Source organism: Pongo pygmaeus, chromosome 1, assembly GCF_028885625.2.
Source record: "Pongo pygmaeus isolate AG05252 chromosome 1, NHGRI_mPonPyg2-v2.0_pri, whole genome shotgun sequence".
Lineage (NCBI taxonomy): Eukaryota > Metazoa > Chordata > Mammalia > Primates > Hominidae > Pongo > Pongo pygmaeus.
Genome location: NC_072373.2, coordinates 112309717 through 112328578, shown reverse-complemented (window position 1 = coordinate 112328578; position 18862 = coordinate 112309717). Strand labels below are relative to the sequence as shown.

The following is an 18862-nucleotide window of genomic DNA, read 5'->3' as shown; positions in this document are numbered from 1 at the left end:
ATTACCTCCCAAGGCCCCCCACCCCCCCACCCCCGTCATCTCCAAATACCCCCTCCCCCCATCATCTCCAAATACTATCACTTTGGGAATTAGGGATTCAACATATGAATTTTGGGGGGACACAAATATTTAGTCTATAATTGAATCAGTCTGAGAGATAATATCTTAGTAACAAACCAGATAAATCTAGGCTGACCACAGAAACAAGTTGTCAGTTTGGAGAGGCCAGACAGAAAGGAAAGATGTGAGCCAATAAGACAAATTAGAGACACTTGAAGAGAGGGAAGGTTCAAAGCCTGAGAATGGGATGGCAGAGATTTGAAAAATTATCTATAATAACAAGGAGTGATGGCTATAACAATTTTGTTTTGGGGTTCTTACTGCCTTACATATATGTAGGCAGGGGAGACATGGTAAAGATGCTGTATTAGGCTGTTCTTGCATTGCTATAAAGAAATACCCGAGACTGGGTAATTTATAGGAAAAGAGGTTTAATTGGCTCACAGTTCTGCAGGCTGTACAGGAAGTATGGTGCCAACATCTGCTTCTGGAGAGGCCCCAGGAAGCTCTTAATTGTGGCAGAAAGTGAAGGGCAGGGGGAGTAGGCATCTCACACAGTAGGAGTGGAAGGAAGCGAGAGAGTGAGTGGGAGATGTCACAAACCAGGTCTCATGAGAACTCACTATTGTGAGGACAGCACCAAGCCACGAGGGATCCATCCCATGACCCAAACACCTGCCAACAAGCCCCACCTCCCCAACACTGGGGATTACAATTTAACATGAGATTTAGTGAGGTCATATATTAAACTGTATCAGATGCCTGTAGTACTAATAACAGCTTTGGGCCAAGGGCTGCACAAAGACCGAATGGGTGATGTTTTACTCCACAAGAAAAGAATGAATAGTGTACCAAAACCTTTTTAAAAATAATATTTACAATAAATTATTTTCATGTCTTCACAGATAACCCATAATGACTTTTTGCTTTGTACTGATGGTGATTTCTGACAATCAGCATCCTGGTGTATCAGTGCTGTTTCTAACCTCTTTCTGATGGTAGCTTTTGATGAAAATATACAAATTTTTGGTAAAGGATCTTTACGGTGATCAGAAATCCACTTTAACTTTTATCCTTTATACTTCAAAATGTCAATGAAAATGACTACTTAAAATACCAAATCCCATCTAAAACAACCCCCCAAAATCTCATAAAATATTGAAGCTAAAAGAAAGAATGAGTTACTGTGTGCATGATAGTTTCTTGGGTTTTATACCTTCTTCAGTTTCTGATTTGTTACAGCAGTGGTCCCCAATCTTTTTGGGACCAGGGACCGGTTTCATAGAAGATAATTTTTCCATGGACAGTGGGTGGGGTGGGGGATGATGGCTTCGGGGTGAAACTGTTCCACTTCAGATCAGCATAAGGAGTGTGCAACCTAGATCCCTCACATGAGCAGTTCAAGATAGGGTTTGCGCTCCTATGGGATTCTAATGCCATCGCTGATCTGACAGTACGTGGAGTGCAGGTGGTAATGCTTGCTTGCACAGCTCACCTCCTGCTTGCCAGCCGAGTTCCTAACAGGCCCTGGACTGGTACTGATCTGTGGCCTGGGGGTTGGGGATCCCTGCATTACAGGAAGGCCAGGTCTTATTTTATTTAGAACCTGTATACTGGGATAGTGATTTTTAGTATTTTTTTCATTATGTGTTTTAAAACTATGACAGAGCAATTTAAAGGTCTTATAAGGTTTATACCTTTTTTTTCTTTTTTTTTTGTGTGTGTGTCTAATTGCACTGCTAGAACCTGTAATAAATTTTTGAGTAGATTTTTGTTCTTGATCCTAATGGGGAAGCTTTGAGTCTTTCACCCTTGAGTATGATGGCTGCTTCAGGTTTTTAACAGGTGCCCTGTATCAGATTAGGAAATACCCTTGCATTCCTAGTTCACCGAGAATTTTCATCAGGAATGGATATTGGATTTGGTCAAATACTTTTTCTGCATCTCTTGATGATCATGAGGTCATTCTTTTTAAGTCTTTTAATGTAGCAAGTTGTTACATTGAGTTTTGAATGTTAGACACCCTTTGGTAATTATTCTATAATCTTAAAAGTAGTTTTCTATGTTTATGAGGGATATTAGTTTGTTTATTTATTTATTGTATTTGTATGATTCTGGTATCAGAGTAATGTTGGCCCCATGAAATGAGTTTGGTTTTCCATTTTCAGTGTCCTGAAAGAGTTTCCATAGAACTGGTATTGATTTTTACCTAAATGCTTGATAGAATTCATCAGTGAAATAATCTGAACTGGAGTTTTCTTTGTGGAGAGGTTTTAACTGTACATTCAGTTTCTTTAATAGATACAGGCTGTTAAGGTAATCTAGTTCCTGAGTTCACTTGAGTAGTTTTTTTTTTTAAACAAGGAATGTAAATTATTGAATTGTTGATATAAAGTTGCTAATAATAGTTTCTTACTGTCATTTGAGTATTTGTAGGATTGTAATTATACCAGTTCTCTCATTGCTGATATTGGTAGTTTGTGGTTTCTCTTTTTTCCCTTCTCGTCATTATTAGAAATTTATCAATTTTATTGATCTCAAATAACTAGCTTTTGGATGTATTGGTTTTTCTCTGTTCTTTTGTATTTTATTTGTTTTGCTTTTATCTTTATTATTTTCTTTCTTCTTCTAACTTTGGGTTTAATTTTCTCTTTTTTCCATTTTCTTAAGTTAGAACCTGAGGTTTGTGATATAAGATCTTTTTTCCCCCTAATGTAGATTGGTTAATGCTATAATTCTCTCTTTAACTTTTCTTTTTTTCTTCATATTGGCATTTAGTGCTATGAATTTCAGTCTAAGAAGTACTTTAGCTTTATCTACAGTTTGATGTTTCCATTTTCTTTCGGTTCAGGGCACTTTCAAATTTCACTTTTAAAAAAAAGCCTTTATTGAGATATTATTCACATACCATACCATCCACCCATTTAAAGTATACAATTCAGTGGCTTATTCAGAGTTTGGTATATTTAGTATATTCACAATTATCTGCAATGATCACCAGTCATCTAGTTTTACTTTTGATTTCTTCTTGGACCTGTGATTATTGAGAAGTGTTTTATTGAGTTTATAAATATTTGGAGACTATCCAGATACCTTTATGTTACCTGATTTCTACTCTAATCCCATTGTAGCAAAAAACATACTTTATATGGTCTGAATACTTTTAATTTCATTGGAGCTTGTTTTATGGCGTAGAAAATGGTCTGTATTGGTACATGTTCCGTTTGCATTTAAACAGAATGTATATTTTGTTAGAGTGTTCTGTAAATGTCAGTTAGGTCAAGTTGGTTGATAGTGTTGTTCAAGTCTTTTATGTCCTTATTGATTTTCCTTCTATTTTGATCAGTTATTGAGTGAAGGATGTTGAAATTACCTGCAACATTGTGAATTTGTTTACTTCTTTAATTTCTGTCACTTTTTGCTTCAGGTATTTTGAAATTTTGTTATTAGGTGTGTAATGTTTATCATTGTTGTATTCTCTTGACATATTGACCTCATTAATACAAAGTGACCCTTTTTATACCTGCTCTAAAAGTTACTGTCAGATTTAATATAGCTGTTCTCACTTAAACTTTATTGAGTTACTTTACACACTGTAAAATTTACCCATGTTAACTGTACAGTTAGGTGGGAGCCGTGCCTCCTGTATATAGGATGATGATTTCCAAATCTCTGTTTTCAGCCTTTGACATCTGAACCTACGAGCTTTGTTGACTTTTTAAACTTAACAGGTCTAAAATCATACACATTCATCTCTTTCTCACTCCTTCCCTTTATCCCAAATCACCCTTTCTTTCTTTCTTCTTGGTTCAGTTAATGGCACCCTTTTCTATCCAGTCAGTATTGTGAAAAATCTATTATTGTTAATTAATTCCTTTTCCTTCTCATGTTTAATCACTTGCCTAAATTTCTAGCTTTCTAAGATCCCTTATAGTGGTCCTTCTTCTCCGTATCTACTTTAAATACATTTTATTAGGCCCTTGTCATTTTTTGCCTGGGAGGACAGCTGTGACCTCCTGACTCCTTTTCCTACTTCCAGCCTTATATCCTCTCCCTTTCTACTCCCACCTTGCCCCAAGTCAGTCCTGAGGAGGCGTTCTTCCCAGGATTTAAGTACAGTCATGCCATTTTCAGGTTGAAGTTCTTCAGTACCTTGCGTTTTTCCCCAGGCTGCATTGTTAGCTCAATTAGTGATTGAGCTTTTGTCTTCTCTAGCTTCCTTGCTATAGTATATTGTGTTACTTCTTCTGTGTCTTTGTACACTCTGCTTTCTTTGTCTAGAATGCCCTTATTACTTGATCTGCATGGCAAACTCTTATTCTTTTAATTTTTATTTGAAGATCATGTATTTCTTTTGCTATTTCCCTACGTAGATCTGCTTTCAAGTCATATACTTGTATGGTTAACAAGTGACTATTCTTTTCTACGTATATCTTACCTTTTCTATAGCTGTCCATGGTATTTATTTTCTCTTTCACACATTTTGTACTTACTTTGTTTACATATTCATTAGATTGTGAACTCTTGTGGGCAAATCATGTGCCTTATTTTTCCCTGTATCCCTTGCCTTTCACATTTGGTAAATTTTACTGAGTTAAGCTGAAATTACTTGAATGACAGATAACCAGTGATTTAATCTGAAATTACCATAAACGCAAACTGAAATCCTTTGAAAACCCTAGTTAGAATAATCTATAACTGCTTTCTACAGAAACAAAATCTTTTAATAGCCAAATAGGTGACCTATATCTAACTAAAGATAGAGACAGTAAGTTTGTGTTGATGGTCCATGGCTGCATTATTAAAGTGGGAGTGCTAAAGCACTTAGTATTTTGTAGGTGCCACGTGACCAAAGTAATTGGATTTGGTATAAAAGCTTGAGGTTCTGTGGATTTCTCAGTGCTTAGCCTTAAATCTTTTTTAGCCTCTTTCATGTGGCCAACCAATTCATATTGAGAAACAGTTGGGCTTCTTCATTAACGTGTTGTTTTAGGAATGGGATTACTGTTAAGGAGTGGTGATCCCAAATGTGATACAATTTGTGCTGTTTGGCCTTTAACTACAGTCAGTACACTGGAAAGTATGTGATTCTTAAGATGATAATGTTCAGAAACTTTTGGTCATTTGTAAGACAGTATTATTCTGTGCAGGTAGAGTACGTTCATTTGCTGTTGAAAATCATCTTAGACCAGATTTGTAAACATCTCCTCTTGGTTATTTTAATTAACCTCTTGGTTATTTCCAAGTTTAAGGAGATCTTCTTTTTGTTACCTTGAAGGCATGGCATTTCTTTTTGGAAGGTCTTAAATTCCTTCAGGCACTTGCCATTAAAGCAGTGTAGAATGCTGTTGTTTCATTATTTTCTGTACCAGTTGCTGACTATCCTATAGTCATTTCCCAAAATCATTCTTGCCCTATATTGTGCACAAGTAACTATTTATATAACTGCTTCAACTATTTTTTTTTGTGTGTGTGTCTTCCTGGATTCTCTGAAATTTCTTTTGAATATTATTAAAATATAGGATGTTTGAGAAGGCTATTTAATATCTAACTTTGTCATAAAAAAACTTTTAGTATTGGCCATTGTTACTTATCTTTTAAAAGGTAGCATTACATTGTTAATTCATTCAGCATTTTTTTTTTAGTCATTAAATGGAGCAATGGGGAGTTATTCTTGGAATTTGGCAGTGAGAGTCAATGTAAAATTCACTTATGATTGTTAACAATAGTTATCTGCCAAAGTCTTTAAAGGGCTCTCATATTCTTAGACCTAAATCAGAAGAAGATGGTCTAGAAATCTTAGCAAGGTAGTAATGGATGTGAATGAAAGCTGATGTAAATAGTGGTATTATCATAGAAGAAATAATGTATCAATGGAAGTTTGAATGTGTGGAGTCTAGTGATGGGACCCAATAGATAGGGAGGGAAGGAAATTATGTTTACTGAGTACCTGCTGTCTGCTCGCAGTTTCCTTCCCTTGCTGCGCTCTTATTTATTTGTTGATTCTTTTGAGTTTTCTATGTAGAACTTGTATTGCCTGTGACAAAAGACAGTGGGTTTCCTTTTTTTTTTTTTGAGATGGAGTCTTGCCCTGTCGCCCAGGCTGGAGTGCAGTGGCGCAGTCTGGGTTCACTGCAAGCTCCGCCTCCTGGGTTCACGCCATTCTCCTGCCTCAGCCTCCTGAGTAGCTGGGACTACAGGCACCCGCCACCATGCCTGGCTAATTTTTTTGTATTTTCAGTAGAGATGGGGTTTCACCATGTTAGCCAGGATGGTCTCAATCTCCTGACCTCGTGATCCGCCTGCCTCGGCCTCCCAAAGTCCTGGGATTACAGAGGTGAGCCACTGTGCCTGGCCTTCATTTTCTCTTTTTATGTTGCTGGCTAGGAATTCTAGTACAATCAAATAGAAGCCGTGATAGTGAGCATCCTTACTTGTTTCCCTCACTTTGAGAGAGAACTACTTCTGTAGTTTGATTATCGAGAATGTGATTTGCTGTAGTTTTTGGAAATATCTTTTATTAGATTGAAGAAGTTCTCTTTTTCTCCATTCACTTTCTTCTTCTGTTTCTACTGAATGAGTGTAAGAGCAGAAGTGACCAAAAGGCTGGAACACTGTACTTTTCAGGGTACACTGAAGACGATAAAGCCAATGATCAGAGGTCTGTTGGTAAAGCAGGTTTGAGGAAGAGGGAGCTTCAAAGGAAGGATCAATTTTTAATGGTGGTGGATAGAAGAGTGATGTAAAGTGTAGGAAGTGGAAACAGCAAGTGTAGTACTGTTTGAAAAAGTAAAGTGAAGGAATGGAACACCAATGAAGGTTGAAGTGGAGGCAGTTTTGAGGGGAATTTTTATTTATTTTTAAAGGACTGATGAAACTTCATATTTGTAAGTAAAGGTTAAAGCTCCAGTAGAGAAGGAAAGAGTGAATATAAAGGAAAATTTCTGCCAACCAAAATTCCAGTGTAATTTTATGGATCCCTATGTAAATTAGAATTATCCAGAATGCTTCCAAACATGATTCAAGAGCCTCAGCGGCATAAGCAAGATAGAAGTTAATTTCTGTTCACACATATGAATTCTGCAGGACAGTTTCAATAAGAGAGGCTGAGAAATAGAGTTTTTATTTAGCAGGATCATGGATCTAGCCAAAACTTGAGGGCTCTAGGACTAAGGAAGAAGAAAGAAAAGATTTTGGGAGACAGTTTTTAATATCTGCACAGTAAGTGTGAGAAAACTCTTAAATAAAATTTATCTCTCTCAGTATTTGCATAGTGTTTAAGAAGTCAAAATGCATTTGTTTATATCTAGACTCTTTACTTACCAGCTCCTTGACCCTGAACAAACTATTTTTCTCTTTGTGCCTTAATTTTTTCATAATAAGATAGAGAATAATGGTGTTTGATAGAGAGTACCTCATAAGTTGATATGATAATTAAATAAGATAATATATATAATTGATGAAGCCATTGCCTTGTACATCTAAGCCACAATTACTAGTTTTGTTGTCATTTGCCGTTGCTCTTCAAGGATCAGGGATGTGTTGAAGGACAAAACACAAAAAAACAAAATAAGATAACAAAAACAACAAACAAAACCTTATATTACTTATGGGATATCCAAAAGTTAATTAAATATTACACATTAAGATACAATTGAAAAGAATAACTTCAAATCTCATGAGAACTTGTAGATATAAAACTAGATTTTATTGGAAACCTTGGAAGGTATGCAGCCAAACTGCAAAGTTTGAGGGCACAGTTCTTCACATGACCACTCTCACGTCTGGCACCACTTGCAAATTCAGAGGGCTCCCCAGACCACCCTCTGGCTTGATAATTTGCAGGGACTCACAAAGAGATTACAGATTACAGGGATCCAGATTAAAATCAGCCAAGGGAAGAAACACATAGGGTGAAGTCCAGGAAAGTTCCAAATGTTGATCTGCCAGTGTCGTCTTCCCATGGAGTCAGGACATGTTCTTCCAGCACCAATGTGTGACAGTATGCATGATTGCCAACCTGGTAAACTCATTCAAGCTTCAGTGTATAGAGTTTTTATGGGGCTTCATTATGTAGGCATCATTGATTGATTACTCAATTGCCTGTATGGTTGAACTCAGTCTCCCAATGGACTGATACTGTGTAACCCAGAGCCTTGTCCTAAGTCATATTGTTGGTGTTTATGACATGGCCAGCTTTTGCTTTAAAACTGTTAGTGGTGGCCAACCCTACCTGAAGATCTGGTATGGCCAGCACCCATCATAAACAAGCACACTTCTATCAACTATGATACATTACCTCCCAGAAGCTGAAGACAATGGTGAGACTTCTCTTTGGACAAGGCCAAATTCTTTACTACACAGGAAGATACAAGACACTGATGAAAAGGAATGATCTTTACAAATGAAAGACTAACATAATTATCTGTTGAAAATACCAAAGTTAAAAACAATCTTAAAAATATGTATATAAGAGAAAGATCATCCAAGTGAAAATAAAACCCCCAGCTGGAGTAATTTAAAAATCTAGAAATTTGGCGGCCAAAGCAAAATTTGAGGAACCATTTGCATGGAGATCAAAATGAAAATAAAATTTTGAGTCGTATAGAGAAGAAAACTAGCAAGAAAGTTCATAGTGCTACTAAATAATTATTGTGAAAACTCAAGGAAAAAAGGAAATAAAGTACATTATTTGCTTTGGCAGTTGTAAAGATTGCTGCATTCACTTGTAATTTGGAACAGAGAGGTTAGAAGGATTGAAATTATTGACTTACATGTGTATAGAACATTACTTTTTACTTGATTCCAAGGTAAGTACAAGGAAGTACTTAGCAAAAAAGGGTTATAGTGCTTTTAAAGTGGTATAGTCAGAGTAGTGTATGTTTTCCTATCTCTGTTAATGAAGGTACTAATCATAGAGGTTTTTTTTTTTAGTGATTGTTCCAGGTTGTAGTGTGAGGCATGGGCAGAACTGAAACTAAAATCTTTGTCTCCTGACTTTTTGGGTTAAGTATACTTTTTTTCTAACTGCAAAATGATTCCTCTTGGAACCCAGTTAATAGGAGGTCTGACTGAATTTCCTGGAACTCTGGAGTTTCTCTTAGGACCAGTCTGGTTAGTCTTTTCTTGCCCTCTAGTTGATATTGGTTCTTCTGAAATAGTTTACTCACTAAACTCTTAAGCAAATAATGCTTTTTGAGGAACAAATAAAAATAAATCTATAGATTATTTAGATTTTCGAAATGCGTTTGAATAAGGCTCTTCACAATATTGCAACAGTATAGGTTCTGATGAGCAAAGTTTGACTGCCGTAACAATAACAAGTGGGATAAGATGATTGGAGCTTTCCTTTAGAGCAAACATTTAGAGGGCTCAATTTTTTATTTTTAAAAATAATTATAAAAATTATTATACCTGTTGCTATCAAATGTACTTTTCACCTGTGGAGGAACAACTGATGCTAACACGAAGTTAACAGCAATAGTAAGTGAAAATGGAAAACTGTTACATGGCAATGTTATTAAGGGGTCTCACCATAACACCTTATCATTAATTTTAATATGGATTAAATATTTAATATGCATTTGTATTGCCTACCCTGTAGTCAGAGCCGCTGTTTATAACCCTTTTTGTTTTTTTTTTTGTTTTGTTTTTTTTTGGAGACGTAGTTTCGCTTTTGTTGGCCCAGGCTGGAGTGCAATGGCACGATCTCAGCTTAGTGAAACCTCCGCCTCCCAGGTTCAAGCAATTCTCCTGCCTCAGCCTCCTGAGTAGCTGGGATTACAGGCACCTACCACCATGCCCAGCTAATTTTTGTATGTTTAGTAGAGACGGGGTTTCACCATGTTGGCCAGGCTGATCTCGAACTCCTGACCTCAGGTGATCCACCTGCCTTGGCCTCCCAAAGTGCTGGGATTACAGGTGTGAGCCACCACACCTGGCCTTACAACTCTTTTGACTGTTTGTAGCCTCATGATGGTATATAGACTTTCTATATCATGTTTACTTCAGATGGGGTCTTAGAATCTGTATTTGCATTTTAGTATTTTTAAACACCTATTATATGCCAGGTAGTGTCCTAGGCATTGAGGGATATGTTGGAACAAAAATCAGAGAGGGTCTCTGAACTTAATGGAGTTAATAGTCATCAGGAGAGATAGGCATTACTCAAAGAATCACATGTGGTTAAGTACTATGAAGGAAAGATACATGGTGCCATCAGACTGTATATTAGGGGGATTTGTCTAATCTAGGAGATACCTGAAGAAGTTATGATTGATCAGTGACTTGAAGGTAAAGAAGAAATTGTAAGAGTGTTTTAAGCAAGAAAGCCTCATGCATATGGGGCTATTGATGGGAAAGAAAATGGTGCGTAAAAGAACTGAAAGAAGGTGGCTGGGCACGGTGGCTCATGCCTGTAATTCCAGCACTTTGGGAGCCTGAGGTGGGCGGATTGCCTGAGCTCAGGAGTTTATGACCAGCCTGGGCAACATGGTGAAACCCCGTTTCTACTAAAATACAAAAAATTAGCCGGGCGTGGTGGCATGTGCCTGTAGTCCCAGCTTGTTGGGAGGCTGAAGCAGGAGACTCTGTTGAATCTGGGAGGCAGAGGTTGCAGTGAGCTGAGATCGTGCCACTGCACTCCAGCCTGGGTGACAGAGGGAGATTCTGTTTCAAAAAAAAAAAAAAAGAAGAACTGAAAGAAGGTGTGTGGCTGTAGAACAGAGAGCTAGAGGAGTATGTATGAGATGAAGCTTGAGAGATAGATAGAAGGTACATTATACAGAATTTCTTAATAGGCCATAATATAATAGAATTCCTTAGGATAAGGGAAGCCATGAAGTGTTTTAAGTGAGAGTGAGGCATAGTCTGAATAATTTCAGAAAGCACATTGGGTCTATAGTATGGATGGAGAATAGCTTGTCGGTGGGTTGGGGAGTGGTTGGAGAGTGAATGTGTGAAGATTATTGGAAGCGTATTACGATAGTTTAGGTGAGGCATGATGGTAGCCTCCTTATTGTGGTTCCGTCGCACGCTATAAAGAGTATGCAGAAAAGGAGGACTATCACCAAGTAAGTTCAAGAAGTGTTGTGTTAGGCAACTCTATTGCAGAACTTCTCAGGGCTTTTAAAATGCCCATGTGCATGGTGAAACTCTGTGAGGGGTTATGGGATGTTTTGTGGCATATATGTCTTGCCCCCCACAGGGTGGGCTCTAGAAAGTGGTGTGTAATACCTGTTCGTGGAAGCTCACTGGTAGGTGAAGATGCTTTCTGAGTGATAACATATGGGCTATTGCAAACATGGTTGGGGATTCCACATGCCATTTAGCAATAACTTGGGGATAACATGGTACGTGGAGATAGAAATGGAAAGCTTGTTTTCCTGGAGAAATCTCCCTATTTGTCATCAGGACAGAAAATTACCCTTGAAAGAGCCAGTCTTCCCCATTTGATGTTGCTCTTCTTTGGGGCCCATTTCCAAGTCCTGTGTTTTTCTGAATCTGTGTGCATGCTTGCACAGTGAGTGGGTGAGTTGGGGAAATTCTCAGCTGGAAATGTCAGAATACCCATTGATAGTTACTCTGTAGAATCTGAAATCTGGGGGACAATTGAGGGCCGTGGCGGTACCTCATGATAGCAGGCACTTTCCCTCCTTCTCTTCTGTCCTGAACCATGTTGGCCATTTGACCTCAGGCTTATTGTCTCTTGATTGCAAGATGGCTCTGTTAGCTTTAGGCTTCACAAATACATTTGAAGACAGGAATAGGTGGTTGGGTGGGTTTAGACTTAGCAGGTAAATGTCCTTTTCTCAACTGGCACTGTCCATTTGTTAATCCGTAAAGGAAAATTCCTGGTAGTTCCCTTTTTTCTCTTTGGTTGAAATAGGGTTTTATGGCTACCCTTAGTTGCAAGGGCAGCTGGGAAAGATGTGATTAACATAGACGGATTATGATCTGTCCTCTGGGGGTAGCAGCACAGTGTTTTTCTGTTGGTAAAATGTGGGGCTGGGATTGGAAGGCTCTTGGGTGTTTCTGCCTTGGATATCTTAGATAAGACTTCAATCAGCACCTGTGTGCTGATGATGCCCTTGTCTGCCTGAGTCACCTGAACAGATCAGCCCTCATGTCAGTTTCTCATGGATTCATTCAGGGACCAACCTTAGTTCCCTGCCCTTTTCCTCCCACATCCATCCAGTCTGTCTGTAGGCCCCATGGATTCTTCCTCCCTGCTGAATGACCTTTTGTGTTAACTGACCGTCTAGCCTGCTTCACCTCCCTCTCCCTTTTCTCTCTCTTGTTTCTCTTATTAGCACTTTTTCAGTGCTAATAACTCATTTTTTTCTCTAGTGTTTAACATTTTATTGTTAATACTAGATAATATTAGATTGTGAATTTTTCTTTTGGCATACAGGTTTATGATTTAACACATGTGCTATTCATGTAACTACCATCATAATTATATATGTAACAATTCTATCATTAAAAAACCTCCTTGTGTTATTCCTTTATAGTTAGCCCATCCCTCATCCATAGCTCCTGGCTACCACTAATCTATTCACCATCCCTCTCTTTTGTCTTTTTTGAGAATGTCATATAAATGGAATCATATAGTATACAACCTTTTGAAATTGGCTTCTTTCACTGGGATAAGAATGCCTTTGAGATCCATTCAAGGAGTGTGTATAAACAATTCACTCCTTTTTATTGCTAAGTAGTAGTCCATAGTGTGGATATACCACAGTTTTGTTTAACTGTTTATTTTTGGAGGATATCTTGATTGTTTTCAGTTTTTGCCTATTGTGGATTAAGCTGCTATGAACATTTGTGTATAGTCCTTTGTCCTCCATTTTTTTTTCATTATGGCAAAATACAATTAACATAAAATTTACCATCTTAACCATTTTAATTTATACAATTCAGTAGCATTAAATACATTCATATTGTTGTACAACCATCACCATCATCCATTTCCAGAGCTCTTTTCATCTTGCAAACCTGAAACTCTGTCTGTACCCATTAAACAACTTCTCATTATCCCATCTCTAGTTCCTGGCTACCACCATTCTACTTTTTGTCTCTAGGGTTTGGCCTTCTTTAAGTACCTTCTACAAGTGGAATCATACAGTATTTGTCTTTTTGTCTTTTTGTGACCAGCTTGTATAAAGGTTTTTTTTTTTTTTCAATGATCACAAGTCTTTATTTCTCTGAGATAAATGCCGAGAAGTGTATTTGCAGGATTCTATGATAGTTACATCTCTAGTTTTTTAAAAAAACACACACTTTTCCAAAGTGGAAAAATTTACACCATTTTACATTCTCACTAACAATGTTATAAGTTCAGCCATCTGCAGAGCTTGAATTAAATTTCTGGAGAGATGACCTATTGACTCTTGGGTTAGGTGTTTACCCTTAGAGCAGTCATCGTTGGTTGACTGATTTGGAAAGAATGGTTTACAGTAAGTACCACTCTTGTATTCATTCCTGTGGATTGGGGTGGATATAGAGGGAATATTGAACTCTCTTTCACAGAAGTAGGGCTGGGTAGAAAACGGTGTAGGTGTCCATTGCAGTAGTGGTTTCCAAATCTGTGTGTACACCAGAATCATCTGAGGAGCTCTTCGTGATACAGATTCATGGGTTTCATATAGACCTACTAAATTGGAATCTGTTTTTAACAAGAGTTCAAGAGAGTTTTAAGTAGTCATGCCCACATCTGTTGGGAATGTTACATTATAATGTCTATGCACTTTTGAAAACTTAAAGGTTTTAGAAGCATATGCTGTACTATATAAACGAAAAACTTCCTGTTCTCTTATCTTTTCCTCTTTTTCTTTGGCCTTATGTTTATATTTTTGTCTCTTCTCTGATACTTATTCTATTTTTGTTTTCTCTCCTCCATTTAGTTTTCACTGGTGTCTATTTTTTGCAAGTGTCTATGGATAAGTGACTGTTATCTCTGCTCTTAGTCTGGAAATTGTATAAAGAGATTATAAACAGAGTTTGATCTTAGGCATCCAGGGTTCCTTTTCTTTCTCATTCCAGATCTGAATGGGTCTCACTGATAATTCTTTCCTTTTAATGGCAAAAGTAGAAAACAAGTTCCTGGGTTTAATGGAGAAAGCGTTATGTTTTATATTTAAAGGTTGACATTCTTAAGTAGGCTCACTCTTACATTTTATTTCCTTCTTTTCTCACAGGGAAGAGGAAGAACGTCTGAGAAATAAAATTCGAGCTGATCATGAGAAGGCTTTGGAAGAAGCAAAAGAAAAATTAAGAAAGTCAAGAGAGGAAATTCGAGCAGAAATTCAGACAGAGAAAAATAAGGTAGTCCAAGAAATGAAGATAAAAGAGAACAAGCCACTGCCACCAGTCCCTATTCCCAACCTTGTAGGAATAAGTGGTGGAGACCCAGAAGATAATGATGTAAGAGAGAAAAGGGAAAAAATTAAAGAGGTAATAAGCTGAGTTTTGTGATATGGAGTGTTTATGGATTTGTATTTGGATATAAACAAATATACATAATCTATGGTATCCTGTTTTGATCTGTTTGTTCTTGGGTCATAGTTGTAGTATAGTTTCCAGGTTGGTAATAAGGACTAGAACTCTTTCTTGTTTTTTTTTTTTTTAAATGTTAATTATAATGTAATTATTGGACACTTAAAATATTTTTGATATTTTGATACAACTTTTGGATGGTTAGTGCAAAGTGAACAAAGAACACTCATTCTTTGTTCAGAGATCTTTTGAAATTCAGCATTTTATTAACAATATATCTGTATATAACTTCTTGTCTAAGCAGTTTCTTAAATGTTCAGTTACAAAGGGACTCTGCTAGATACTATGCAGGTCACCTCATAAACATGCTTCTAAAGAGCTAGCATTATATCTCCAATTTTTTAAGGAACATGTCATGGTATCCCTCAACTATACTGTAGATTAAGAACACATTCCTTCCAAAAAGTCTCCATGGATTGAAAAATGGGAAAGAATTGATTTCAAAATTCTTTAAATTTATTTAGCTTCTGAAGTCTTTCAATTTGTTATTCTGTAGTTACTTAAAAGTAAAGAGAATACCAGATGGGAAAAATCTAGTGAATATTTGAGTTAAACTTTGTTAATTAGAACTCCTAAAAATTCTGGGTGGAGTTTGTGATTATACTGCCTGTGAAGAAAAATATTTTATCAGAGTGTAATTGTACCAACAATATTTCAGAAGGTTTAATTATTATAAAGTAAGATAAATTTAGTTCAAGTAATCAAATATCTATTTGGATATGTTCTAGTAATGGATATGGAAGGTATAGCAGATACTTTAAGCTTAACCTTATGAATTATTATAAAAACTTGACCTTGATGGAGTAGAAATAGAGCTCTGCTCTGATTTTACCTCACCTCTAGAGTCTGTTTTATATGTAGACTACTTAAGGCACTTCCTTCGGACAGTGTTGGGAGAGACAGTGATAGATTTTTTTTCAGATGCCTGACTTGCTTTTTTTCAGATGTCATTACAATGTACTGTGAAATACTTTTTTCAAATACGTAATAATTCAGATAGATAACCATGTGTGTCCAGGGGACCCCCAGATGATCCTCAGGTTCAGTGACTCACCAGAAGTACCCACAGAACTCAGCATATAGAAATATGTTTTAGTTTGCTGAACTTTTATCCTGTTATTTTACTGAAGTTATTTATTCTTATAGCTTTTTTGTAGATTGCTTGTGATTTTTCTTATACATAGTCATGTCTTCTGTGAAGAGATACTTTGACTTTTTCCTTGTTGATTTTTATACCTTTTATATATTTTTTCTTGTCGTACTGCAGTGGCTAGGAGTTCTAATACATTGTTCAAAATAAGTGACGAGGATGGACATACTAGGTTTGTTCCCAACTTTAGGGGTTAAGCATCCAGTCTTTTGCCGTTAACTATGTTGTGTCAACTGTAGGTTTTTTGAAGATGCTGTTTATTAGGTTGAGGATGTCTCCTTGTAGTTGTAGTTTACTGAGAGTTTTATCATGAATGAGTGTTAAGTTTTGTCAGATGCATTGTCTTCATTTTTCTCTAGATGACTGTATGATTTTTTTTTCCTTTATTCTGTTAACATGGTAAATTAACATTGTTTTTTGGATGTTAAATTAGTCTTATATTCCTGGGTTAAACTCCACTTTGTCGTGGTGTAGTATCTGTCTTAGATGTTGCTAATTTTTCTTAAGGAATTTTGCATCTGTGTTCTTGAGATACATTGGTCTTGAGTTTCCTTGTAATATCTTTGCTTGATTTTGGTGTCTGATTAATGCTGGCTGCATAAAGCAAGTTGGGAAATGTTTAATGAATAGTATGCTGTTAAATGAATAGATTTTTGGTCTACTATTATATAATTCATCTGATATATAATTAAATACTCTGCTGTTGTATAACTCAGAACTCCTTGGGTTGTAAGACACTGAGCTCAAACTAAGTGATACAAATAGTATTTATTGGTTTAATGGCTCTAAACAAGGGCTTCAAGTTTGGCTGAATCCAAGCCTGTAGATATTATTGTGAGTGTTAAGCATCCGTCTCTCTTTCCTTTTGCTAGTTTCTCCATGCTAGCAGAGAGCCATTATCAGCTCCAGGATTATATATTACGTAGACCATGAGATTGCAGAATAAAAAAGTCCCTCTGTCTCCTGGTATCTATAACAATATGTGTAAAAAGAACTTGATTGTTCCTACTTGAATCACATGTGTCCACTCACTTTGTTTAGGGCAGGGGTTGACAGCTACAACCTGTGGGCCAAATTCTGCTTGCTGTCTGTTTTTTAAAAATACATTTTAGGCTGGGCACGGTGGCTCACACCTGTAATCCCAGCACTTTGGGAGGCCAAAGTGGGCGGATCACGAGGTCAGGAGATCAAGACCATTCTGGCTAACATGGTGAAACCCCGTCTGTACTAAAAATAACAAAAAATTAGCCAGGTGTGGTGGCGGGCACCTGTAGTCCCAGGAGGCTGAGGCAGGAGAATGGTGTGAACCCAAGAGGTGGAGCTTGCAGTGAGCTGAGCTGGCGTCACTGCATTCCAGCCTGGGCGACAGAGCGAGACTCCATCTCAAACAAAAAAATAAATAAATAAAATAAATTTTAATTTGAACACAAACATGTCCATTTACTTACATATTATCTGGGACTGCTTTTGTGCTGTAACAGCAGAGTTAGTTTGTTGATCTCTGGTCTAAGGATAGGGGATTTTCTAGCTAGGCTGAGTTAATTGATGGTAGAAGCAGAGCCTCTTGATTGACAGCTCTGTTATACGTGAGGAAAGGGGAGCTGTCCCCAAAAAGACTAACATTTCTCAAAAGGAAAGAATGCCAAACAAATATGTACCTCCTGAAGAAAGAGGACTTGTCTATTATGCCCGTTTTTTTCCTGTCATATAGATGAGATTAAACATAGTTATGTATGTTTTCATACTGATATAAATGTTAATTGAATAATATACTAATGTAGATCTAGAAGAATGGGCAAGGATATAGTAATAGAACCCAAAATTGTATGAAATAAAAAAATAGTTTGTGAAAAATTTAAATTGATAGATTATAGTTTTTCTTTTTTCAGATGATGAAACATGCTTGGGATAACTATAGGACATATGGGTGGGGACATAATGAACTCAGACCTATTGCAAGGAAAGGACACTCCCCTAACATATTTGGTAAGTTTACTTTTTCTAATTACTATTTCCATTTTCTACCTCCATCTTTTAAAACAAGATGTAACTTTTCAAAGTACTTCCTAAAATCTGAGTATTTCTGTGGAACTATGATTTGAAGAAACATGTATGATTTTTTGCAAGTGTCAGTCACGATTAAGTTCCAGTTGCTTTGGAGTACACATATATGTGGTAGATTTTCTATTTACATATGGATGCTTTAGTCATTTATCTGAGTATTTAAAAGCTTTTTTCTGGCATTTTTTTCTTTAGTGTCAGGAAAAGTAGGCCCCTACTTGTCATTTTTTTCTTCAACACAATACCTATTCTGATATTCACATTACAGAGGAAGAGGGGAGGGATAGGAAATTCTTGTAGTTCTATGTACATTTTTTAAAAAAGTGACATACCTGGGATGATTGGGTTACTGAATTCAGTGGGTTATGTTGTACATTCACAGTTCCTAAGGAAAAATTAACAATGTGTTCTGTGAATGGAGGTTTGGGGAAGAGCTGTGTTCATCTTGAGTTTGTTCATCCTACTTTCCTTGAGCTCGGTTCACTTGTATAACTTCCCAGTTTAACTTAACCAATTTAACAACTTTTACTAAACCCAAAGGTAAGTCTTCAGAATTGTTAAGCTACTCTTTGTAGTCTTCACTCCTTTCCCCCATTTTAAATGCTTCTTGATGTGACTTGATGATTATCTTTTAAGTAATGATAGATGAAGGCAAGAAAATTTTAATGGGCTAAAAAGTCACAAACTAGTTATATGCGATCTGATTTTATTACCTGTAGTAAACCATCACAGTAATTCAAATAACAGCAATTTTCTTTTTGACACTAGGGAAGGATTTTTCTAATGCTGTGACTTTTCTTATAATTTGTTCATTGTTGCTTGCTTTTGGTCAAAAAAGAAAATGTCTTAAGAAATAATTTCTGTTGGGTTTGGGAGATGTTGTGGTAGAGGAGTAAAGGAAAAAAGTTTCCTCTAGGTAATCAGTGACTACTAGAGACTTCATAATATGATATTTAATTCATCAGCCATTATGTAATGAAATAAAGTATATTTTCTTAGCAGAGTTTTGGACTGGAAAGTTCTTACTGCTTTGTG

General features: G+C 36.7%; 1 protein-coding gene across 1 annotated transcript in view; it reads left to right on the top strand.

The window, feature by feature from the left end:
• The window catches only part of MAN1A2 (mannosidase alpha class 1A member 2), a 165023-nt gene that overhangs the window by 21569 nt on the left and 124592 nt on the right, over positions 1-18862 (top strand). The window contains exons 2-3 of the mRNA XM_054478198.2: positions 14259-14514; positions 17656-17752. Of these exons, the coding sequence (XP_054334173.1) occupies positions 14259-14514; positions 17656-17752 (353 nt within the window). The remainder of the gene's footprint in view (positions 1-14258; positions 14515-17655; positions 17753-18862) is intronic.